The sequence below is a fragment of the Acanthochromis polyacanthus genome, chromosome 2 (genome assembly GCF_021347895.1).
Source record: "Acanthochromis polyacanthus isolate Apoly-LR-REF ecotype Palm Island chromosome 2, KAUST_Apoly_ChrSc, whole genome shotgun sequence".
Taxonomy (NCBI): domain Eukaryota; kingdom Metazoa; phylum Chordata; class Actinopteri; family Pomacentridae; genus Acanthochromis; species Acanthochromis polyacanthus.
Window position 1 is genome coordinate 48,447,416 of NC_067114.1, and position 26,171 is coordinate 48,473,586.

General features: G+C 45.7%; 1 protein-coding gene and 1 long non-coding RNA gene across 2 annotated transcripts in view; both read left to right on the forward strand.

The window, feature by feature from the left end:
* The window catches only part of LOC110963021 (intermembrane lipid transfer protein VPS13C), a 104,373-nt gene that overhangs the window by 72,970 nt on the left and 5,232 nt on the right, over positions 1-26,171 (forward strand). Inside the window, 32 exon segments of the mRNA XM_051941096.1 lie at positions 107-273; positions 620-873; positions 3,727-3,953; positions 4,350-4,442; positions 4,640-4,873; positions 4,973-5,104; positions 5,670-5,759; positions 7,666-7,821; positions 8,000-8,264; positions 8,344-8,504; positions 9,301-9,422; positions 9,826-10,123; positions 10,387-10,776; positions 11,328-11,432; positions 11,541-11,696; positions 12,450-12,575; positions 12,653-12,786; positions 13,211-13,337; positions 14,002-14,237; positions 15,282-15,426; positions 15,510-15,650; positions 15,723-15,804; positions 15,888-15,957; positions 17,140-17,251; positions 17,326-17,439; positions 17,538-17,668; positions 17,781-17,862; positions 20,099-20,212; positions 20,341-20,416; positions 20,503-20,666; positions 23,087-23,132; positions 23,276-23,399. Of these exon segments, the coding sequence (XP_051797056.1) occupies positions 107-273; positions 620-873; positions 3,727-3,953; positions 4,350-4,442; positions 4,640-4,873; positions 4,973-5,104; positions 5,670-5,759; positions 7,666-7,821; positions 8,000-8,264; positions 8,344-8,504; positions 9,301-9,422; positions 9,826-10,123; positions 10,387-10,776; positions 11,328-11,432; positions 11,541-11,696; positions 12,450-12,575; positions 12,653-12,786; positions 13,211-13,337; positions 14,002-14,237; positions 15,282-15,426; positions 15,510-15,650; positions 15,723-15,804; positions 15,888-15,957; positions 17,140-17,251; positions 17,326-17,439; positions 17,538-17,668; positions 17,781-17,862; positions 20,099-20,212; positions 20,341-20,416; positions 20,503-20,666; positions 23,087-23,132; positions 23,276-23,399 (4,874 nt within the window).
* Positions 14,823-15,211, forward strand: LOC127531548 (uncharacterized). The gene is made up of 3 exons (XR_007938682.1): positions 14,823-14,853; positions 14,924-14,993; positions 15,092-15,211. It is a non-coding gene; the product is annotated as an uncharacterized LOC127531548 (long non-coding RNA).

A 26,171-nucleotide genomic window follows, 5' to 3' on the forward strand; every position in this document is an offset into this window, starting at 1 on the left:
GTCGTGAACCTAGCTGGACCTAAAGCTGCTGGACCAGAACCAGCTGGATAGGCTCAATGTTGTGGTTTCTGGATCTTGTGTGTGATTGCTGTCCCAGTCCATGCAGCTGTCGGAGGTCCAGCACCAGCAGAACCTCCGACTCGGGGAGTTTGCCCTCCACCGCCTGAGAGCGTCGGGGAGGATCCGGACCAGCGGCAGCGTGGAGGTGAACACGGTGCTGACCGCCTGCACACTGGACGACCTGAGGACCGGCATGGACCGGGTCACCTCACGGTAATAGTCCTATGACCTCTGCGTTCAGGTGTGAGTCTTTTCTCAGGTAGAAGAAACGTTGGAGGTCCCACTGTGAGGACGATTTTTACCTTCCACTTCTGTTCAGCTGAAGTTTATCTCGGTTACAGATTGATATTTCTGCTGCTTTTTGGTTGTTTATTTTCAGCATCACTTTGCTGCAGAACAACAGCTCTAGAAACCTCATTGTAGCCGTTTTATGCTCCGAAATACTTCAGATTCAATTATACATAAAAGCCACCAGTTTCATTCTGTCAGCTAGCAGCATTCAAGGATATTTTGTTGTGATTTATGTGAGCGGTCAGAGCACTGTGTTGTTGCTGTGTAGGATGGTGGGGCGGAGAGACGAGGACAGCTCAGAGGCCATGATTGATGTGACGTACCGGCAGGACGTCTCTAAGCGGGAGGTGGTGGCTGTTCTGCAGAAACTCTATGTATGCGCCAGCGTGGAGTTTCTGATGGCCGTCGCAGAGTTCTTCCTGCAGGCGCTGCCACAGAGTCCAGTTCCCACCGCCTCTTCTGCAGCCGGCGACAGGCTGCCACTGAGACATACCGCCGATCCACGGGCCGACGCCAAGACCGGTAAGACCCTAACTAACCCTAAGATCAGAAGGGGGTTATCTTTATTGTAGTTACTGATGCTCCTTTGACACTGAAGTGTTGATAGATTGTTAACAGAATAGAATTCTTTTTATTGTTGGAGAATTTGTTCTCATTTTTGCTTATCCTTGTGAATTACAGTTGAACTTCCTGTAAAAACATCTAAGAGGTCAACTCTGAGAAGGAAAGTCAGTGAGTGGTGGAAGCTTAGAACATACATGTGCAGTTGAACAGGTTAGGGTCAGAACAGGTTGTGCTAAAAATGCACTCTGTTGACATTTTATTTTAAAAACACAAACAAATCAATGATTTTCAGAAACAGAATCAGCTTTGCTGCCCAGTAGGTTTTCTTGGATAAGGAATTTGATGTGTTTAAGTGCAAAACCATGAAGACTAACATGAAGAAAGTTTTAAATAAGAACATTAAAAAAAAGATTCAAAAGACTTACAGATGGTCCCTGTTTTGGAAGTGGTACCAGACATATCAACAGTAAATTAAGCAAATTTAAGCTATTATAAAAGTAATGATAATTACAATATTCAGTGTACAAAAATGTTCAAATTATCCTCCTGACAATGTGCAAGGTTATGTAATAAATAAATAAAATAAACAAAAATATAATAAAATAATTTTAAAAACTACTTAAAATAATAATAATACTTGGCAAAGTTGTTTTTCGTTAGCGTCTGTCATGGAAAAGAGGCAGAATCACTGGAGGGTTCTGGCCTTTGATGAAGAGCTCAGCTGCTGTTGGAGAAGCTGTTTCTGTGTCCTGAGGTTCTGGTCCTGAAGTTCCTCCAGCTGGGACAGAAGACGTCATGATGCACCTGAAACTATGAATCAGCTTCATCTGAGGTCTGGGATCAAACTGGTTTGTTTCCAGATGCTGTGTAGAACCATGCAGAACATTGTGAGTCTGAACGGCCAGAAAAGTGCGTTGACTCCAAACTGCTACGTCTGACCAGATGTCGGAGAACATCCTGGTATTTTTAGCAAACTGCATTTGGACATACTGAATCATTTCTGGTGTTCTGTATAGAGTGGGGAGGTCAGTGGTTAGCGCTGTGTCCTCACAGCTAGAAGGTCCTGGTTCTGGTCTTTCTCTGTGGAGTCTCCATGTTCTCCCTGCTGGGTTCTCACCGGGTTCTCCAGCTTCGGTCCAAAGACCTGCTGGGGTTACCTGCTGGTTCTAAACTGTAGGTGTGAGTGTGAGTCTGGCTGTCTGATAGACCGTTACCTGTCCAGGTGAACCTTCACCCTCAGTCAGCTGGGATATGCTCTGCCCCCGGAGACCCTTTGGAGGATAAAGAGGTGTAGAGATGATGGATGGATGTTCTGAATATCAGAACACGCTCTGGGTTTGAGGCTGAAGGAATGTGGAGGAGGTCCTTCTAAGGAGGTGGTTTCTGAGGAATGTTGCATCTTGAGTTTCTTCCATTGTAGTCAAACAGAACATTCACACTGAATCAGCAACAGAACAGTTTACACTGTTGTTCTCTGGGAAAGAGAGGAATATTGGACAGACCATGTCTGTCTCTCATTGGAATGGAATGAATGTAGCAGCGAGTGTTTGATTATTTAACGGAGTCATGGCAGGAGGTTCTGGCAGATGTTCAGATGTTAACTATTCTGGTAACATTAAACAAGCTGCTGTTTGGTTTGTAGTATGGAAGTCTTGTGTGGATTTGTTTAGGTTTCTTATTGTTAGTCTTACTGCGCTCTTGAGTTTGACTGTAAATGTTTTTCATGGTTAAAAATCATCAAAATGAACAGACGTAACAGCTCCTCCTTTAGACGATGTGCTGCTGCAAACCTCGTCCAGAGGACCAGAAACCAAACTGTCAAGGATTTTTTTTCCCCTGATTTTTACACAGGAGACATGTTGGGACTTTTTTGTCAGGTGGTAAAATGTCTTTTCAGGGACATGCAGTGATAAGGGATGAGTTTACTGTAGACTGGCTGAACACACAGTAATAGAATCTAATGGCAGCATGGAACACTGAGGAACACCACCACAGATACTATCTGAACAAAATACCCACAAAAAACAAATTAAAATTATTTGTTTTGAGCTGCAGAAATCCATTAGTCAGATGATTGAAAAATAACCAGTCAGCCACAACGTTCTGACAGCTGAAGAACCTCCATCATCTTCTTATAATCTAACGGTTTGCTGGGAACCCTTGAGTCCTGACATCCATGTGGATGTTTGATGTGTTCCACCACATAAACCCTGCAGCTCAGCGACCCTCCGCCCCCCACAGCACCAGCAGTCCTTGATGCCAGGTTCCACCCTCAGCAGGACAATGAACCCCAACACAGCACAGAACCTGTTCAGGAGAACCCGAGGAACACGACAGAGCTAAGATGTTCACCTGGGTTCCACACTCCCCAGATCCAGATCTTACTGAGCATCTGTGGGATCCAGGTCTGATGGTCCAGGATTAGCCTGGTCTAGGTACTACCCCCTGGAACCCACAGAACTTCAGAGGTCCTGGTTCCATGCCCACTGGGTCAGAGGAGGTTTGGACCAACCCTGTATGAGGCAGGAGGTCATCATGTTCTGGCTGATTCGTGTTCATTTTCATAATCTCAACTTTACTGAAGCATCTGTTTGCAGCAGATCCAGAGAAACTTTGATGTTTGTTTTTTTTTACATTTTGCTGATTAATTATGATGTTAACTGAGAACACAAACGACTGGTAATGGAAATAATATTAATGATAATATTTACAGCTGATTGGTCATCAGGCCTGAAGCTGATTCTCCACCTCAATGACGACATCATGATCAACTTCATCAGACAAACCGTCCTTCCTGTCGTCTCTCTGCAGCCTCCATGGCCAGAACTCGTGTCCGGGCGGTGGTGGTCGACCCGGAGGTGGTGTTTGTAGCCAGCCTGATGAAGGCCGACGCTCCGGCCCTTGTGGCGTCGTTCCAGTGCGACTTCATCCTACAAGCTGAGGAGGACGGTGCCCAGAACATGAGGGCCAACCTGAGGGAGCTGAAGGTCCTCGCCTGCCCCTTTATCCGGAACAAGGAAGACAAGGCCGTCACCACCGTAAGATCACATGACCACACCGTCACGCGACCACGTGTGGAGTCACACGTGTGTTTGTCAGGTTGTTCAGCCTCTTGAAGGGTGAAATAACAGCTTTTCATGTGAAGCTCTTTAGGTTGTCCACCAGGGGGAGCTGTTTACATACATTTACACCAGTTTTGCTTATTAAATATCAGACTCCTCTGTAGGATTTTTGAGTGCAAGTAAAGCAGCAAAGTCACCTTTCATCCTCTTAAAATATGAATCTGGTAGCACATGAAGCCAACAAGTTTTTAACTTTCTGTCAGAAAAGTGTTCCTCATTTTACAATAAAACAGCAAAATCTGCTGATTTATGTTTAGTTTAAGGGTTCAGGGTTTAGTTTAGAATTATCTGATAGTGAATCTGTCCCTGAAGGTGCTGAGACCCTGTTCGGTTGCTTTGGAAACCAAAACCCACCCCAACCAACCACTGAGGGGCTCAGTAACGGTGGAGGAAGTCATCATCAAGGTGTGTTCATGTATACGTCAGTAAGGTAACAACCCTAAAACACCAACAGGTAAAGGGAGTAAAAATGTGACTAGAAAAGAGAAACGACTGGTTAAACGCTGTTTGGATCATCTGGTGACCTGGTTTCCTTCTGTCAGTCTGTTCGTGATGTCGGGTAGATTAAAACTGGAGACTATCAGCTTATCTTTGATCTGCAGATCTCACCCTTCATCCTCAACACGGTGATGACGATAACCACCGCCATGACGGCTAAGCAGAGCGACGAGCAGAGTCAGGAGCTGAAGCCTCATGTCGATGACCTGTGGTCCGCCATGAACATCTGCAACTGTAACTTCTGGTTTCTGGGAGTGGACCAGGCCACCGAGGTCACCGAGAGCTTCAGAGAGCCGGACGGACGCAACGAGGGCGAGAGCTTTGCTGCCGAGGTCAAGGTACCGCATCTTCACCTTCTCACTAAAGGCTTTTTTCTGAAACATTAGAGTTACCTGCACAGGTGTGTTGTCTGTTAATGAGGTGCTGTTGGTCCTCAGGTGGTTCAGGTGACTCTGGAGTCTGGTTTGGGTCATCGGACCGTCCCTCTGCTGCTGGCTGAGTCCTCTTTTAATGGATCGGCCAAAAACTGGTCGTCTCTGCTGCAGCTGAAAGCCGACATGACGCTGGAGGTGAGAATGAAACCTGAAGGAACCTGATCCCAAACCCGGATCTGGGCCTGAACCCTGACCAGGAATGTTCATCTGAATCCTGAACTTTAACTTCAACATTAACCAAACCTGACCCTGAATCTTTACCTTAACATTATATTCACCTGAACTGATCCAGAACCCTCAGACTAAACCCTGAAACCTTAAACTAAACCTGGAACCCTTAAACTAAACCCTGAACCTAAAGCCTTAAAGTAACTCTCGGTCCCCACCGCTGGGGACGTGTCCTTGGGTTTGAACCCAGAGTTTCTGCTGATGGTAGCTCTGTTGGTGTGTGAATGAAAAACACATTGGATAGCATTTTGAGTACCACTAAGGTAGAAAAGTTCTATACAGTATAAATGCAGACCATTTAATCTGAACCTGAACCTGAACCCGAACCCGAACCCAGATCTGGATCTGGATGTGGTCAGTGACATTTGGTGATCAGGATAAATAGGAGTCTGAGTTTAAACTGAATCTGGGATTCTGAGTCGTGAGAAAACAAAAGATGTGTTTTACTACAGCTGATGCTTCCTGTCTGCAGGTGAACTACTTTAATGAGGTCCATGCCGTGTGGGAGCCTCTGATTGAACGTGTGGACAGCGGCCAGCGCCGGTGGAACCTGGAGCTGGAGGTACCGCCGTTAGCTCAGATAGTAAACCTTTGTTCAGCCCAACTGTCCTCCAGAACCAGATGCTGTTCCTGATGAACTTTACAGTTTACTTTGAACAAATTAAGTACAGTCAACCTGCATAGAAGCTTCCATCCCAGAATCTGCTCCATCACCAGACAGTAATGTTCCCACAGTTTTATCTCCCATAACACACAATAATCTGACAGAAACACAGTAGATCCCACAGCACAACATTCACAGATGAAGTTCATGCTCAGTAAAACTACTTGGAGGTTTCAGACAGGTCTACTTTCTCCAAAGGCCTTCAGGTCAATATCAGTAGTATTGGTGAATTTCCAAAAATAACTTGAGTATTTATTCCACCTCAGTCTCCAGAATAAATGACAGCGTAATAAAGAAAGAATCTGTTGTTGGTTTGAGTTACCTGCAGCTGATCTGTAGGGTTAGACCATGTGTCTGGGACTTCAGAAGAATGAATGTAGTTCAGTATAAACTCTGACCTCCATGGAGAGAACCCCATGATGTCCAGACTTAACCTAGTCCAGGTGCATCAGGACTAGGTTTAGTGACCAGGGGCCTCATTTATAAAGCTTGCGTACGCACAAAACAGGGATAGAAAGTGGCGTACGTCACTTTCTACGCAAAGGTTGTGATTCATAAAAACAAACTTGGCGTGAGAATGTGCGCACCGGTGCACCAACTTTGATTCTTGATGCTTGCTTACGCACAAAATGGCGTAAATCACAAACTTTGCGTAGAAAGTGGCGTACGCTGTGTTCGTTGTGATTTATAAAACAAACTTGGTGTGAGAATGTGCGCACCGGTGCGCCAACTTTGATGCTTGCTTAAGCACATTTTGGAGACAGAGGAACGGCAGTGCCGGAGGGTGAAGTGGTGAATTGAAGCCAGATTGATCTCAAACCTTTATTGTTATCACATATTAGACTTGTAGAGCCGGATAATCATAAACCCTCATTGTTGTAGATGTTCATATAGTGCGTCATTCGACCGACGACTGTATTTGCAGAACTATGTTAGTATATTAACAGGAGCGGATTGAACGTTATTTCATTCGGTCATTTGACAGAAGGGCCGGTATCTGGGGCCGGTGCGGTGATCTTTCTTAAATAATTTTGTTTACTGATCACCCGCCGGGCTGGTCTCTGATGCAGTGGCTCGGGTTCGGTTCCTGCCTGCGGCACTTTTATGCATGTCTTCCCCCCACTCTTCTCCCCATTTTCTGTCACTCTTCACTGCAACTATCACAGTAAAAAGGCAAAAAAAGTAAAGAATTTTGTTTATTTATCCATATGCGGCCGAATGGGATGAGCGTCCAACCATTAATCAGCCCTGTACAGGCACACATGCTTCACACCACAACCCCCGAGTGAAAATGAATTTGTCTGTGTGACCCGAAAAAATGTACATTCAATCAGTTTACAAATTATTTGTACATTGGACATGATCATAGCAAATTTAGTGGCAGGGTGGCCTGGGTCAACACATGATTCATTCATCCTGATGCACAGCAGGGAAAAGACTGCAGGGGGCGCTGCGTGAAATGCCGTGGATCAGCAGCTTATTTATATACAGATACATTCATGAGTTACTTTGCATTGACCATTCATGGTAAAATGTGGGTGTGTTGTGGGCGGAATGTGAGGAGGATCCACCTGTGCAATCTTCCAGCTGGTGTGTGATTTATCAAGAAATTGCATGCAGCTGTGCTTATACACAGTTTTATAAATCGGGGTGAAGGGCATACGTCCATTTCAGATTTTCGGCGTACGCAAACTTTAGTATGGATCCTATGCAATGTTTTATAAATGAGGCCCCAGAAGTCTTCCTCCAGTCTGAACATCAGCTTGAGCTGGTCAACTTATTGCTGCTGTTCTTGTTCTTGCAGATGAAGACAAACCCGGTTCAGGACAAGAGTCCTGTTCATGGAGACGACTTTATATATCTTCCTGAACCTCGCACTGCCATCAGCATCTGCTCCAAAGATACCATGAACATCACCATCTCCCAGTGCAGCCTCGGTGTCTTCCACAACCTCGCCAAGGTACAGACATTCAATTGCCCCAAGGGGCAATTAAAAAGGGCATACAAGCAGCTTGAAAAGGACAACCAAGCAAGACACACAACTACACACAAAAAGACAACAACATTAAAACACCAACACCTCCTGGCCGTGCAGAAGGACAGTAACTGCTAAATATTGTCTTTTTTGTTGTGATCAGGCTTTCTCCGAGGGCACAGCCTCCACCTTTGACATTTCCCTGAAGGAGAAGGCTCCTTTCACCATCAGGAACTCTCTGGGGATTCCTCTCATTGTGCAGCACAGCGCCAACCTGAGGCCGGTGGGATCTCCTACTCAGGGAAAACTCCACGAGCTTTCCGTGGATCAGAGCATGGACCTGGAGCACTCCGTGTTCGAACCGTCGTCCAGAGGCAAACTGTCGGCACTGCAGCGGCAGGAGAGCTGCCTGTTCAACCTCACCATCGGTCAGCGGTCCTTCTCCTTCTGTGTTCCTGTTGTGGTGAAGCTGCAGCTTGTCAATAACGACGTGTGTCTGACCCGCAGTGCCCTCCGGATACAGTGAAATCTCCAACATTGCCGTGGACAAACCGGGTCGACGCCTCTACAACATCCGCGGTCCGATGCTGCAGGAGGCCGTCTCTGTTCTGCTGCAGATCAACGCTGCTGAAGGCAACAAGGTCATCACCATTCGCTCTCCACTGCAGGTCTGAACCCCACATACACGGTCTGAACCCCACATACACGGTCTGAACCCCACATACACGGTCTGAACCCCACATACACGGTCTGAACCCCACATACACGGTCTGAACCCCACATACACGGTCTGAACCCCACATACACGGTCTGAACCCCACATACACGGTCTGAACCCCACATACACGGTCTGAACCCCACATACACGGTCTGAACCCCACATACACGGTCTGAACCCCACATACACGGTCTGAACCCCACATACACGGTCTGAACCCCACATACACGGTCTGAACCCCACATACACGGTCTGAACCCCACATACACGGTCTGAACCCACATACACGGTCTGAACCCCACATACACGGTCTGAACCCCACATACACGGTCTGAACCCCACATACACGGTCTGAACCCCACATACACGGTCTGAACCCCACATACACGGTCTGAACCCCACATACACGGTCTGAACCCCACATACACGGTCTGAACCCCACATACACGGTCTGAACCCCACATACACGGTCTGAACCCCACATACACGGTCTGAACCTCACATACACGGTCTGAACCCCACATACACGGTCTGAACCCCACATACACGGTCTGAACCCCACATACACGGTCTGAACCCCACATACACGGTCTGAACCTCACATACACGGTCTGAACCCCACATACACGGTCTGATCCTCACACACCCGGTCTGAACCCCACATACACGGTCTGAACCTCACACACCCGGTCTGAACACATTGATGATGAACAGCACAGGACATCACCTTAGCTTTGTGTTTTCAGATAAAGAATCACTTCTCGGTACCCTTCACCATCCTGAAGTACTGCCCCACATCCAGGAGTCTGCAGAGCGTTGGACAAGCTGAACCTGAGACGGAGTTTCACGTCACCTTAGAAACCTACAGGTAGAACCTCCTGACCAACCAACCATGCTGTTTGTTATTCAGATTATTTCAGGTGTTAGACACTTTTGCTGCATTGAACATCCATCAGTCTGTGAAGTGACAGCAAAAAAGAAAAGCCCAAAGCCAACATTAAGAACCAAACTCATCCAGCCAACCCAAAAATAACCGAAGCACCAAACAAAGTCTCTGAAACTCACGTTGAGTCATGGAAACATAAATTCTTCGTCAGCGTTGAGCTCCAGACATGTTCCATGTTCACTAACTCACCTGTCACAGGTCAACTCTCTGTCAGGTAGGCTTTAGTTCAGACGAGCTTTCATGGCAGTTTGGTGTCCAAGTGAGCGGCCCCCGGGTGAGCGGCTCCCAGGTGTTCAGTGCAGTGATGTCTCCCTCTGTCCTGCAGGTGTCAGCTGTTTGTGCGTCCAGCAGGTCACCTGGAGGGTCAGTACGCTGCATCCTCCACCTGCGTGGCCTGGAAGGAGCAGGTGCACCGCAGCGCCGAGGTGCGTTCACTGCTGCAGTGTCCTGCATGCGACAGCAGCCTGCTGCCGCTGATGGTCAACACGCTGGCCGTCCCCGACGTCCTGCGACACATCGCCAGCCACGGGGAGGAGGACTGGGACCCTGCCTACATCATTCACCTGCAACCTGTGGCCACGCTGCGCAACCTGCTGCCCTACACCCTCCGCTACATGATGGAGGTACGACAGTTCCACACAGCATTTATTCAGCACACCTGGTCTCACCACGTGTGTACTTCACACAAACACTTTTAGAAACTTGCATTTTTTACTTTGTGTTCTTATTTCTATTTTACTACTAACCTCTGTGTAATTGTATTTATTCCACTAAGCTGTTTATTGTTTATTGTACTCTGGTAAAATAAAGTAGATCTTATATTATAATCTTGTCTTATAATCTTAGCTAATCTTATCTCACCTGGTCTGACCTGGTTCTTCTTTAGAGCTCGGCTGACTCCTTTGAGCTCCAGGAGGGCAGCACGTCGGACCTGCTGAATGCTCGTGTCTCAGGTGAGATCGTGTCTCTGGTTCTGATGAGGTATCAGGGCCGTGACTGGCACGGACACGTCCGGATCGAACCGGAGATGCCAGAGTTCTTCGCTCTGTGTCTCACCTGCGACTCGGACATCAACCTGACGGTAGATGTGAGCGTTCACGTGACCAGGACCGCAGGCCGCCTGCTGCTGTCGCTCTTCAGCCCGTACTGGATCATCAACAAGACGTCTCGAGTTCTGCAGTATCGATCGGAGGATGTCAGCGTCAAACACCCGGCCGACTACCGAGACATCGTCCTGTTCTCCTTCAGGAAGAAGAACCTGTTCAGCAAGAGCAAGGTGAGGAACACTTGGACGAATCTTTGTTCAACTCCTCCCAGTTTGACATGGTCTCTTTATTTACCATCGGTATCATTTATAACCAGCAGAAACCTGAAGTTTCCGGATTGTTTCTTTGGGTCTGAGTTCATTTATTAAACTACAGTTTAATGTGTTTAATGAGCAGCATTTTGTCCTTCAACTGTGGAACTAAACGTTTGAATACTACAGAAGCTCCAGCTGCCCTCAGGTTTCAGGTATTTCATGATGGGTCCTTACAGCCTCTGGACTGATGGGAGACGTTCTGATCTGAACTCACAGATCAGGATCTGTTTTTACTGATCAATACCAGAACCCAACCTTTGGTACCAGCATCAGTGTTGGAAACACTCAACACCGTTATTTGCTGTTTACTTTTGGGATTGAACTGTTTTTCATACTAAGCATCACTTTGTGTCCAGGTTCAAGTTTTAGTCTCAGAAACAAGGATTTTATCAGACACCGATGTCCTGTTGCCATGGTAGCAGCAGTTCAGGAGGTTGTGTTGCTCACAGCCGTGTTGTGTGTTGCAGATCCAGTTGTGCGTCTCCACCAGCACCTGGTCGGACGGTTTTTCTCTGGACACGGTGGGAAGTTACGGCTGTGTCCGCTGTCCCGCCAACAACATGGACTTCTTGGTAACGAGTTTAGTTCCTCTCAGATGCTGACCTTCAACAGAACTGTCCTGTGGAGGTTCTAATGGTTTTGTTGTTGAATAAAACGTCTGTCGCTCTGGTGCTGTCCAGGTCGGCATCAGCATCCAGATGAGCAGCTTCAACCTGACCCGGATCGTCACCATGAGTCCCTTCTACACTTTGGTTAACAAGTCCACCTTTGAACTGGAGGTGGGAGAAGTCCTCAGCCCAGTGTCCACCAGGTGGCACTACATCTCCTCCACCGAGGTGAGACAGAACCAGACAGAACCATAGGGAGAACATCAGAACCTGACAGAACCATAGGGATAGGCTCAAAACTAGCACAGAGAACTGTCAGAACAGAGGGAGAACATCAGAACCAACAATTGTCAGAACTCCACCTGTAGTCTTGATATCCATGAAACACGCACACTTCGCTGTTGAGGATCATGGGAACTGTAGTCTCTATAGGAACTGTATTCTCTATGGGAACTGTAGTCTTTACGGGAACTGTAGTCTTTATGGGAGCTGTAGTCTTTTTTGGGAACTATAGTCTTTGTGGGAACTGTAGTCTTTGTGGGAACTGTAGTCTTTGTGGGAACTGTAGTCTTTTTTGGGAACTATAGTCTTTGTGGGAACTGTAGTCTTTACGGGAACTGTCGTCTTTACGGGAACTGTCGTCTTTACGGGAACTGTAGTCTTTATGGGAGCTGTAGTCTTTTTTGGGAACTATAGTCTTTGTGGGAACTGTAGTCTTTGTGGGAACTGTAGTCTTTACGGGAACTGTCGTCTTTACGGGAACTGTAGTCTTTATGGGAGCGGTAGTTTTTATGGGAGCTGTAGTCTTTGTGGGAACTGTAGTCTTTGTGAAACAGCCTGGTGTCCGTGCGGTCGGCTTCAGTGTTTAGGAGACTCTGGGTTCAGGGCCTGTTGGACTTCAGATTGTGTGTTGGAAGAGTCTGTAAGTTTGTGTGTCTGTCGTGACTTACTGACTCATGTTGTTGTGTTGTTGTGTTGCAGTGCCTCCCTCTGTGGCCGGAGAGCAGCTCAGGGAAGTTGTGTGTCCGTGTGGTCGGCTCTGAATCTGCCTCCAAGTCGTTCTTCTTCAGCCAGCAGGACAATGGCAGCCTGCTGAGCCTGGACATGGTGAGTGTCTGGACCAATCACGGCAGCCGCTTCACTCAGTGTTCACTTTTTTCCATGGTTGTGTGTCTGTATTGCAGTGCGGTGGGGTCATCGTGGACGTGAACGTTTCCGATCATTCGACCGTCGTCAGTTTCTCTGATTATTATGAAGGAGCTGCTCCTGTTCTTCTGCTGAACCACACGGCCTGGATCAGCATCAGCTACACACAGAGGTCAGACACACAACAGGCACACAACAAATGCAAAACAAACATAACAAGCACACAACCAACACAAAACAAACATAAACAGATACAGATACAACAGACACAAAACACACAGAACAGACACACAACAAACCTAACTAACTAACTCACAACAAATACAACAGACACACATCAGTCTCAGCTGTCGGAGCCCTGGCTTAGTTTCTGTCAGACTGGATCTTTAGTCCTCCTGGTTCGTCTCTTTGATTCTGTAGAATCTCTTCCTCAAGTTAAACCACAAACTGTTTTTGAGTCTTTTCGGTTCTTCAGACCTTCTGGCTGCAGCAGGTTCTGCTGACGTTTTGACCTCCACCTTGTAGGAGGCGCTGCAGGTCTCAAAACGATTTTCTGAAACTAAAGGTCTGAGTTTAGTCTGATGGTTTCTCCTCAGCGGCTCGTCGGTGGTTCGGGAGCTGAAACCCAACGAGGCTCGGCGGTTTCCGTGGGACGATCCGACGGGAGTCAGGACCCTCCGCTGGAGCTACATGGAGCATTCTGGAGAGCTGGACCTGCTGAAGGTCTGGGTTAGGGTCAGCTGCTGGTATTAATGCTGTAGGAGCTGTAGAGCTGCTGGTTGATCAGTTCAGAGGTTACGGCTGACCAACTGAAGAAGAAGCAGATGTTTAACAGAGCTGACAACCACAACCAGAACATTAATCAGCATGTTAAACATGTGGGTTTAGGGTTTATTTGTCCTTCCTGGTGGACTGACTGAGATGAGGACCAGTTTTACAGTTCAGTGATGCAGATTATGAAAATATGAATATCTTATATATAATCTAAAATATATATAATCTTATGTATAATATCTATGTGCTACGTTGAAGCTGCTTCTTAGAGATCTGAGAGAGAAGCGGCTCTACTGAGGAAACACTGCGACTGAAGTGTCTGTAGCAGGAATTCTAGAAATACGTTCCCTAGTGATGTAAGAAAAACTGAAGTTGAAAGGAGGACTTTGAGCTGGTGAGGAGCTGAGTTAGACCTTTACAGGAACCAAAAGCAGCTAGTCCACACATGGAAGGAAAGGAGGAGCCAGAACAAGTTATATAATATCAAAATGTAATACGTTGGTATAATAATAATAATAATAACAATAATGTCTGTAAATGAAATGAGATCTGAATGTGTGACGTTCAGGAGATTTCTATCCATAATCTGACTCTTCACTGTGTGTCTGTTCAGGACGAGGTTGGACAGTTTCCCTACGATAACCAGTCTCAGGTCCACTGGGTGTCCTTCCTGGACGGACGCCAGCGGGTTCTGCTCTTCACGGAGGACGTCGCCGTGGTGACCAAGGCCCGGCAGGCCGAGGAGCTGGAGCAGTTCCAGCAGGAGGTCAGAGTGTCGCTGCAAAACCTCGGGGTGTCTCTGATCAACAACAGCAGCCGACAGGAGATCGCTTACATCGGCATCAGCAGGTAAACATCAGCAGGTACACATCAGCAGGTAAACATCAGCAGGTAAACATCAGCAGGTACACATCAGCAGGTAAACATCGGCAGGTACACATCGGCAGGTACACATCGGCAGGTACACATCGGCAGGTACACATCGGCAGGTACACATCGGCAGGTAAACATCGGCAGGTAAACATCGGCAGGTACACATCGGCAGGTACACATCGGCAGGTACACATCGGCAGGTACACATCGGCAGGTACACATCGGCAGGTACACATCGGCAGGTAAACATCGGCAGGTAAACATCGGCAGGTACACATCGGCAGGTACACATCGGCAGGTACACATCGGCAGGTACACATCGGCAGGTAAACATCGGCAGGTAAACATCGGCAGGTACACATCGGCAGGTACACATCGGCAGGTACACATCGGCAGGTAAACATCGGCAGGTACACATCGGCAGGTACACATCGGCAGGTACACATCGGCAGGTACACATCGGCAGGTAAACATCGGCAGGTACACATCGGCAGGTACACATCGGCAGGTAAACATCGGCAGGTACACATCGGCAGGTACACATCGGCAGGTACACATCAGCAGGTAAACATCAGCAGGTACACATCAGCAGGTAAACATCGGCAGGTAAACATCAGCAGGTACACATCAGCAGGTAAACATCAGCAGGTACACATCGGCAGGTAAACATCGGCAGGTAAACATCGGCAGGTAAACATCGGCAGGTACACATCGGCAGGTAAACATCGGCAGGTACACATCAGCAGGTAAACATCAGCAGGTACACATCAGCAGGTAAACATCAGCAGGTACACATCGGCAGGTACACATCAGCAGGTAAACATCAGCAGGTACACATCAGCAGGTAAACATCAGCAGGTAAACATCAGCAGGTAAACATCAGCAGGTACACATCGGCAGGTAAACATCAGCAGGTAAACATCAGCAGGTACACATCGGCAGGTACACATCAGCAGGTACACATCATTTCAACATTTGTGTAACAGCTCAGGTGTGTTAACAGCTCAGGTGTGTTAACAGCTCAGGTGTGGTGTGGGAGATGAAGCCGAAGAATCGCTGGAAGCCGTTTAGCCAGAAGAACATCAACCTGTTGGAGAGAACCTATCAGGATCAGCTGAGCGGGAAGACAGAAGGAGGCTGGATGAGACTGGAGCCCAACCTGGAGGTCAGAGGTCAACAATCATCCAGGTCAGAGGAGCTGTCTGTCCAATGTGCTCAAAGAGAATCTGTGATGTCACTGGTTGTCAGGTGAACCTCAGCGGAGCCACCATGATGATGCGTCAGCCGTTTTCGTGCCAGGTGAGGAGGAACTACCTGTCCGGGATCCAAGTGGAGTTCAAGCAATCGATACACCAGCGCAGTCTGAGAGCCCAGCTGCACTGGCTGCAGGTAAATACACACTTGGACACACGTTTGTCCACACACACTCACCTATATGACTGACGGGCTTCTTCTGCGTAGGTGGACAACCAGCTTCCAGGTGCCATCTTCCCCATCATCTTCCATCCGGTTTCTCCTCCAAAGTCCATCGCTCTGGACTCAGGTGGACCATCGTCATCAGCTGCTTCACACCTTTGATCCAAGACTCCATGTCGTCCTGAGTAACCGTGTGTTCTGCCTCCACAGAGCCGAAGCCCTTCATCGATGTGTCCATCATCACCAGGTTCAACCAGCACAGCAACGTCATGCAGTTCAAGTCAGTAAACCCCAGTTTGACCTGACCACAAACCAATTTGACCTGACCACAAACCAGTTTGACCTGACCACAAACCAATTTGACCTGACCACAAACCAGTTTGACCTGACCACAAACCAATTTGACCTGACCACAAACCAGTTTGACCTGATTACAAACCAGTTTAACTTGATCACAAACCAGTTTGACATGACAATAAACCAGTTTAACCTGATCACAAACCAGTTTGACCTGACCACAGACCAGTTTAACATGACCACAAACCAGTTTGACCTGATTACAAACCAGTTTAACCTGATCACAAACCAGTTTAACCTGACCACAAATCAGTTTGACCTGACCACAAATCAGTTTGACCTGACCACAAACCAATTTGACCTGACCACAAACCAGTTTGACCTGACCACAAACCAATTTGACCCGATTACAAACCAGTTTAACTTGATCACAAACCAGTTTGACATGACAATAAACCAGTTTAACCTGACCACAAACCAGTTTGACCTGATTACAAACCAGTTTAACCTGATCACAAACCAGTTTAACCTGACCACAAATCAGTTTGACCTGACCACAAACCAGTTTGACCTGATTACAAACCAGTTTAACCTGATCACAAACCAGTTTAACTTGATCACAAACCAGTTTGACCTGACCACAAATCAGTTTGACCTGATCACAAACCAGTTTGACCTGACCACAAACCAGTTTGACCTGACCACAAATCAGTTTGACCTGATTACAAACCAGTTTAACCTGATCACAAACCAGTTTGACCTGACCACAAATCAGTTTGACCTGACCACAAACCAGTTTGACCTGACCACAAACCAGTTTGACCTGACCACAAACCAGTTTGACCCGATTATAAACCAGTTTAACTTGATCACAAACCAGTTTGACCTGACCACAAACCAATTTGACCCGATTACAAACCAGTTTAACTTGATCACAAACCAGTTTGACCTGACCACAAACCAGTTTGACCCGATTACAAACCAGTTTAACTTGATCACAAACCAGTTTAACTTGATCACAAACCAGTTTAACTTGATCACAAACCAGTTTGACATGACAATAAACCAGTTTAACCTGATCACAAACCAATTTAACTTGACCACAGACCAGTTTAACATGACCACAAACCAGTTCAGACTCATCTTCAGGTTCTCTGTCCTTCAGGTATTTCATGGCTCTGGTCCAGGAGATGGCGTTGAAGATCGACCAGGGCTTCCTGGGAGCCATCTTGGCTCTGTTCAGTCCTGCTGCTGATCCTCAGGCCGACCGGCTGAAGGTAGAGCAAGGCAGCGATCAGTAGTTGAACTACCAACAGCTGACTGCTTCCAGCTGACCGTGTCTGTGTTTCAGTCGGGGCTGATAGAAGGAGATCTCCAGGGACTGCAGGCTGAGCTGATGGAGGCGTCGCTGACCGACACGTCAGGACTGAGTTTCTTTGAACATTTCCACATCTCACCCATCAAGGTGACGACAACCGGTTCTCCTCCTCCTAACCCTAACCCGACCTCTTGATGGTTCCTTCTTGTTTCTGTCAACCTCCTGATGATTCCTTCTTGTTTCAGCTGCACCTCAGCCTGTCTCTGGGCTCCAGCGGTGAAGATGCTGCTCAGGATGCTGCAGCCATGCAGTCCCTGAACCTGCTATTGCAAAGTATCGGAGCCACGCTGACCGACGTGGACGACCTCATCTTCAAGTGAGACTCTGCTGGGAATTAGACAGATGCATTGTGGGCCGTAAAGATGTCGCACAGTTCTGATGTCCAGCAACAAAGAAAGGAACTTTGGTTTCTGTTTGATTTTTGTCAGATTGGCCTTCTTCGAGGTGAAGTACCAGTTTTACCGCAGGGAGAAGCTGATGTGGGCGGTGGTGCGACACTACAGCGAACAGGTAAGGTTCCAGCCTCCACCTGACTCTACCAACTAGCAACCAGATGGAGTCTCAGGACATCAGCCTCTCTGAAGGTGTACCAGATGTTAAACAGCTGGAACTCCACCAGCCAATCATACGTGAAGAACCAGAAAAGAGTAAAGGACACATTGAGATGAACGTATCAAGAGTTTGATCTGGTAACATCTCAAGAACAAAAGCTTAACAGTGTGGTGCTGCTCGTCTTGTGTTCTATTGTTTAATTGCTTTGTAGTGAAATCAGATCAATATTAGTATTAAATCATTAATAAATCATTATTACTTTCTAGAAGGTCTTCCTCTTTGTGCTTCTATATACTCCTGCCATGATTGAAGCTGAGCAGGAAGCATCTCTGAGACAAGCCTCTGATGATTTATTTATTTATTTATTTACACACGTGGACAAAATTGTTGGTACCCCTCAGTTAAAGGAGGAAAACCCACAATTCTCACTGAAATCACTTGAAACTCACAAAAGTAACAATAAATAAAAATTTATTGAAAATTAAATAATCAAAATCAGCCATTACTTTTGAATTGTTGATTAACATAATTATTTAAAAAAACAAACTAATGAAATAGGGCTGGACAAAAATGATGGTACCCATAACTTAATATTTTGTTGCACAACCTTTTGAGGCAATCACTGCAATTAAACGATTTCTGTATTTGTCAATGAGCGTTCTGCAGCTGTCAACAGGTATTTTGGCCCACTCCTCATGAGCAAACAGCTCCAGTTGTCTCAGGTTTGATGGGTGTCTTCTCCAAATGGCATGTTTCAGCTCCTTCCACATATGTTCAATGGGATTCAGATCTGGGCTCATAGAAGGCCACTTTAGAATAGTCCAACGCTTTTCTCTCAGCCATTCTTGGGTGTTTTTGGCTGTGTGTTTTGGATCGTTGTCCTGTTGGAAGACCCATGACCTGCGACTGAGACCAAGCTTTCTGACACTAGGCAGCACATTTCTCTCCAGAATGCCTTGATAGTCTTCAGATTTCATCGTACCTTGCACACTTTCAAGACACCCTGCGCCAGATGCAGCAAAGCAGCCCCAAAACATTACTGAGCCTCCTCCATGTTTCACCGTAGGGACAGTGTTCTTTTCTTCGTATGCTTGGTTTTTGAGTCTATGAACATAGAGTTGATGTGCCTTACCAAAAAGCTCCAGTTTGGTCTCATCTGTCCAAAGGACATTCTCCCAGAAGCTTTGTGGCTTGTCAACATGCATTTTTGCAAATTCCAGTCTGGCTTTTTTATGAGTTTTTTTCAGCAGTGGTGTCCTCCTTGGTCGTCTCCCATGAAGTCCACTTTGGCTCAAACAACGACGAATGGTGCGATCTGACACTGATGTACCTTGGCCTTGGAGTTCACCTTTAATTTCTTTGGAGGTTGCTCTGGGCTCTTTGGATACAATTCCAACGATCCGTCTCTTCAATTTGTCATCAATTTTCCTCTTGCGGCCACGTCCAGGGAGGTTGGCTACTGTCCCGTGGGTCTTGAACTTCTGAATAATATGAGCCACTGTTGTCACAGGAACTTCAAGCTGTTTAGAGATGGTCTTATAGCCTTTACCTTTAAGATGTTTGTCTATCATTTTTTCGGATGTCCTGGGACAATTCTCTCCTTCGCTTTCTGTTGTCCATGTTCAGTGTGGTACACACCTTTTCACCAAACAGCAGGGTGACTACTTGTCTCCCTTTAAATAGGCAGACTGACTGATTATGAGTTTGGAAACACCTGTGATGTCAATTAAATGACACACCTGAGTTAATCATGTCACTCTGGTCAAATAGTTTTCAATCTTTTATAGAGGTACCATCATTTTTGTCCAGGCCTGTTTCATTAGTTTGTTTTTTTAAATAATTATGTTAATCAACAATTCAAAAGTAATGGCTGATTTTGATTATTTAATTTTCAATAAATTTTTATTTATTGTTACTTTTGTGAGTTTCAAGTGATTTCAGTGAGAATTGTGGGTTTTTCCTTCTTTAACTGAGGGGTACCAACAATTTTGTCCACGTGTGTATTTAATGTTTATTTAACAGGGACGATACATGCAACATTGCCAGAATGGGAAAATGTGAATGTATATAGGATGTCTAGCTTCAGCTAATTTGCAGTCTTTGTCCCTGGTCAGGATTTACAGTAAAATAAATTAATGCCTTTAAAGATTGAAGATCTTAAGGAAACCTTGTTTTTTTTTTTTTCTGGTTGCAGTTCTTGAAGCAGATGTATGTTCTGGTTCTGGGTCTGGATGTCCTGGGAAACCCTTTTGGACTGATCCGTGGTCTGTCTGAAGGGGTGGAGGCCTTCTTCTATGAGCCGTTCCAGGTAACACCCCTGTACGCCGTCGGTTGAACCTCTCCACCCTCAGATACAACCGAGTCCTTTCTTAAAGCGATAAGGAAGGACGTTAATGTGAATTTGGATCAGAACCTGAGGTCCTGGTTGATTTACAGGGGGCTGTTCAGGGTCCGGAGGAGTTTGCAGAAGGTTTTGTGATCGGCGTTCGCAGCCTGCTAGGTCACACCGTCGGTAAGAATCCCTGAGAAACACTGAGCCAAGGATTGTGGAGGGACTGAGTTGAAGTGAACTCTGTTTTCAACTGGTTCTGCCTGCAGGTGGTGCTGCAGGTATGGTGTCCAGGATCACGGGTTCGGTGGGTAAAGGTCTGGCAGCCATCACTATGGACAAAGAGTACCAACAGAAACGGCGAGAGGAGATGAACCGACCGCCCAAAGACTTTGGAGAAAGTTTGGCTAAAGGAGGAAAAGGCCTGTTGAAGGTACAGATGGACTGATTAGAGTTAGAGAGAGTTAGTCTGCTGGGTTACTGAGTCAGAGTTAGTCTGATGGTTTGCTGAGTCAGAGTTAGTCTGATGGTTTACTGAGTCAGAGTTAGAGTTAGTCTGACGGTTTACTGAGTCAGAGTTAGAGTTAGTCTGATGGTTTACTGAGTCAGAGTTAGTCTGATGGTTTACTGAGTCAGAGTTAGTCTGATGGTTTGCTGAGTCAGAGTTAGTCTGATGGTTTACTGAGTCAGAGTTAGAGTTAGTTTGACGGTTTACTGAGTCAGAGTTAGAGTTAGTCTGATGGTTTACTGAGTCAGAGTTAGTCTGATGGTTTACTGAGTCAGAGTTAGTCTGATGGTTTGCTGAGTCAGAGTTAGTCTGATGGTTTGCTGAGTCAGAGTTAGAGTTAGTCTGACGGTTTACTGAGTCAGAGTCAGAGTTAGTCTGACGGTTTACTGAGTCAGAGTTAGTCTGATGGTTTACTGAGTCAGAGTTAGAGTTAGTCTGACGGTTTACTGAGTCAGAGTTAGTCTGATGGTTTACTGAGTCAGAGTTAGTCTGATGGTTTGCTGAGTCAGAGTTAGTCTGATGGTTTGCTGAGTCAGAGTTAGTCTGATGGTTTACTGAGTCAGAGTTAGAGTTAGTCTGACGGTTTACTGAGTCAGAGTTAGTTAGTCTGACGGTTTACTGAGTCAGAGTTAGTCTGATGGTTTACTGAGTCAGATTTAGTCTGATGGTTTGCTGAGTCAGAGTTAGTCTGATGGTTTACTGAGTCAGAGTTAGAGTTAGTCTGACGGTTTACTGAGTCAGAGTTAGTCTGACGGTTTACTGAGTCAGAGTTAGTCTGATGGTTTACTGAGTCAGAGTTAGTCTGATGGTTTACTGAGTCAGAGTTAGAGTTAGTCTGACGATTTACTGAGTCAGAGTTAGAGTTAGTCTGACGATTTACTGAGTCAGAGTTAGAGTTAGTCTGACGGTTTACTGAGTCAGAGTTAGTCTGACGGTTTACTGAGTCAGAGTTAGTCTGATGGTTTGCTGAGTCAGAGTTAGTCTGATGGTTTGCTGAGTCAGAGTTAGTCTGATGGTTTACTGAGTCAGAGTTAGAGTTAGTCTGATGGTTTACTGAGTCAGAGTTAGAGTTAGTCTGACGGTTTACTGAGTCAGAGTTAGTCTGATGGTTTACTGAGTCAGCGTTAGTCTGATGGTTTGCTGAGTCAGAGTTAGTCTGATGGTTTACTGAGTCAGAGTTAGTCTGATGGTTTACTGAGTCAGAGTTAGTCTGACGGTTTGCTGAGTCAGAGTTAGTCTGATGGTTTGCTGAGTCAGAGTTAGTCTGATGGTTTACTGAGTCAGAGTTAGAGTTAGTCTGACGATTTACTGAGTCAGAGTTAGAGTTAGTCTGACGGTTTACTGAGTCAGAGTTAGTCTGATGGTTTGCTGAGTCAGAGTTAGTCTGATGGTTTGCTGAGTCAGAGTTAGTCTGACGGTTTGCTGAGTCAGAGTTAGTCTGACGGTTTGCTGAGTCAGAGTTAGTCTGACGGTTTACTGAGTCAGAGTTAGTCTGATGGTTTGCTGAGTCAGAATTAGAGTTAGTCTGACGGTTTACTGAGTCAGAGTTAGTCTGATGGTTTACTGAGTCAGAGTTAGAGTTAGTCTGACGGTTTACTGAGTCAGAGTTAGTTAGTCTGACGGTTTACTGAGTCAGAGTTAGTTAGTCTGACGGTTTACTGAGTCAGAGTTAGTCTGACGGTTTACTGAGTTAGAGTTAGTCTGATGGTTTGCTGAGTCAGAGTTAGTTAGTCTGATGTTTGCTGAGTCAGAGTTAGTCTGATGGTTTAGTGAGTCAGAGTTAGTCTGATGGTTTGCTGAGTCAGAGTTAGTCTGATGGTTTGCTGAGTCAGAGTTAGTCTGATGTTTGCTGAGTCAGACTTAGTCTGATGGTTTAGTGAGTCAGAGTTAGTCTGATGGTTTGCTGAGTCAGAGTTAGTCTGATGTTTGCTGAGTCAGACTTAGTCTGATGGTTTAGTGAGTCAGAGTTAGTCTGATGGTTTGCTGAGTCAGAGTTAGTTAGTCTGATGTTTGCTGAGTCAGAGTTAGTCTGATGGTTTACTGAGTCAGAGTTAGTCTGATGGTTTGCTGAGTCAGAGTTAGTCTGATGTTTGCTGAGTCAGACTTAGTCTGATGGTTTAGTGAGTCAGAGTTAGTGTGATGGTTTAGTGAGTCAAAGTTAGTCTGATGGTTTAGTGAGTCAGAGTTAGTCTGATGGTTTAGTGAGTCAGAGTTAGTCTGATGGTTTGCTGAGTCAGAGTTAGTTAGTCTGATGTTTGCTGAGTCAGAGTTAGTCTGATGGGTTACTGAGTCAAAGTTAGTCTGCTGCTTTGGTTGCTTATCACTGACTACTTGTGTGTCTGCAGGGTGTCGTAGGTGGAGTTACGGGCATTGTCACCAAACCTGTGGAGGGTATGTATGCAACACAACACTACACTGTACAAAAACAGACACAAAATCACTGTAACAGGCTACCCAGCCATTAAACAGAAAGGAGGGATCAGAAGGAAGTCAGGGAAAGCCACTGAACAGGACAGTTTGTTGTGTGTCTGTAGGAGCGAAGAAGGAAGGAGCAGCAGGTTTCTTTAAGGGCATCGGTAAAGGTCTGGTTGGGGTGGTTGCTCGGCCAACAGGCGGCATCGTGGATATGGCCAGCAGCACCTTCCAGGGCATCCAAAGGTATTTACCTAAACTTTCAGCTCCAGTCTTTGTATTTTTTCAGGTTGTTTCTTTCTTCACTCGTACTTTGTTTCCAGTATTTGCAGATTTCCTGTTTTCTCTGTGCTGCCTAATGTGTTTGTTGTTTTCTCTGTTCTTGTCTGCTCTCTAATTTTCATATTTCTGCTTTTGTTTTCTGTCTTGTGTTGTTGTTGCCGGGAGTTTTGTTCTTTCTTTTTCTCGCTGTTTTTGTGTGTGAGTATTTTACATGGAACACGTTAAAGCTGAGCTCCTTTAATCACTGCTGGTGGAAAGTTGGCTGAGACTTGAATTAGGTTTGAATTTTGGAATTTTGCTTCTGCTGAGAACAAGTTTCTCCTCCAGTATCACTGATAAAACCAGATAAAACGTGATTGCAGCGGTGATGAGGTAGCTGAGCTTTAATGTGCAGGAGTTTGGTGTTTGCATGTTCACTGTTGCAGCAGACGGTCGGTAAGTTGCTGCATCGTGTCAAAATAAAGTTTCATCCATGGAGTCTGAACTGATTCATGCTCGTCATGTTGTCCATCAGTCTAACACCGCTAGAGCCCCTGCCCTGTCAGACCCTCAGCTTGATGCAGCATTGTGAGTTGATAGGCCACACCCCTGAAGAGAGTCAGCTGACCTGCCAGCATGGTGGTGGTATCAGGTTTGCTGGGTTCCCCACTCTATGTCATGATCCTTTCATCTGTTTGCTCAAAGTCTGAAGTTACGATGAATGCAGGTGTTTTTCTTTTCTTTTTCCTTCGACTTGTTCACTGATGTGAACCTACAAAAGCTACTTGCTAGAATATGATAAATGATTTGTTTTAGGTCCAGAGGATTTAATTCCCACTGAGCTGCTCTAGTCCAAAGTCTTGTTTAAGGTAGTATTATGAACCACAGGTGAGCTTGAGAAGCTCTGTGCTGCTGGTCCTCTTGTTACCTGCAGGGATCCACCTCCTCACATCTGAGGCTAGAGGTACAGATCTCCAGACAAATGTGGCAGGCGTCGCACGGAAACATGTACGTGAAGGTTTTGTGGATACATCTGATTTTGTTTTCGTCTCTGATCGAAACCTTTTAAACTTCTGTGACCTACAGTAACCTCTATCGTCTCCGTAGAAACCTCACCTTGATTGTTATGAATTAAAGTCACATCAGCTGCTCTCTCTTCAGGGATTGGCTGACTGAATGGTCACATGGTTCTGCCAGGCTGTGTTTGGCGCTGATGATGATGATGATGATGAGGAACACTAACAGCTACTGTTTGTTGGTTGGGAGCTCCCACAGAAATTAGCTTTAAGCTGCATCAAAGAGAAAACTGCATTACTTTTATTTTTCTAGAGTACAGAATAGTGCAGTCAGGCTACCAGCAGGTGGCAGCAGAGTTTCACACAGAACAAACCTGAAGAAGTCATCCTGTCTGCTGCAGGCGTAACTTCATTCTTCTGCAGAACCAGTTTCTGGTTCCAACATGAGGCTGAGTTCCTCTGATTTTACAGCAGACTAGTTTTATCAACAACTACAGAGGAACTTTAAATCTCTTTAAATCTTTAAATCAGAGTAACTGCGAAGGTAAAAAGATAAATGTGCGTAAATACTCACAGCGATCTGGTTCATGGAGATTTTCTTCTAAACCTTCAAAGTTTAATAAAACTTAAATTAAATGCTTGTTTCATCCAGAAGATAAAGCAATAAAGAAGTTAGATCAAACTGCAGCTTCTGGAAAACATTTATTTGAATTAATCTGCCATCCCCACGACAACATGCTTCTCTGCCCAAAACATTACCCAGCAGCCTCAGCGGCCTTCATCCTCTCCGTAGGTCCATCTGTCACCATCACACAGTTCACGATAACCTGTTAACGTTACCGTTTCATGCTGTCACTGTAGAGGTCACCAAAGGTGAGATACTGACTGCAGCATTGGCAGCATGATGCTCGTAAGAAATGAACCTGCTTTACTGAGAATAAACTTCTGAACCACAGCAAAGCCTCCTCTGTAAACCAGCCGCTTCCTCATGTTCATTTTCTTGTTTATGTTCATGTTAATATTAATGTTCATGTTCATGTTAACGTTCATACAGGAGGTCCTCGGCTTACATCAGAGTTCCAATCCTACGGATGTTAGTTGATTTTCGCCATAAGTTGGAACTCCAGTGAAAACACAAACAAATCCGTTCCGTGCATCACGATATCCATCAGTTCTTCATAAAGTCATGAATTCCAACGACTTTCATGCATGTATAAATCATTTTACTAGTAGATAACAGAATATTGTAACGGACTGATGTTGTTGATGATGTTGAGGTTTCAGTGTTTATTGTTCAGTTCCAGATTTACCTAATGTCAGTGAATGTGTCATGTTTAGTTAGCTCCCCTCTGATTGGCTGAGAGTCAGCAGTAGAGAGAGCTGGGAACGGTGGCTAATCCTGGAGCTAAGTTATGGGGTTTTTCTAGTTTATCTGGAGCTAAATTATGGATTTTTTCTAGTTATTCTGGAGCTAAGTTATGGGGGGGTTTCTAGTTATTCTGGGGCTACAGTAGGTACGGAAAGTGTTCAGACCCCTTGAAATGTTTCACTCTGTGTCATTGCAGCCATTTGCCAAAATCAAAAAAAGTTCATTTTATTTCTCATTAATGTACACTCAGCACCCCATCTTGACAGAAAAAAACAGAAATGTAGAAATTTTTGCAAATGTATTAAAAAAGAAAAACTGAAATATCACATGGTCAGAAGTATTCAGAGCCTTTGCAGCGACATTCATATTTAA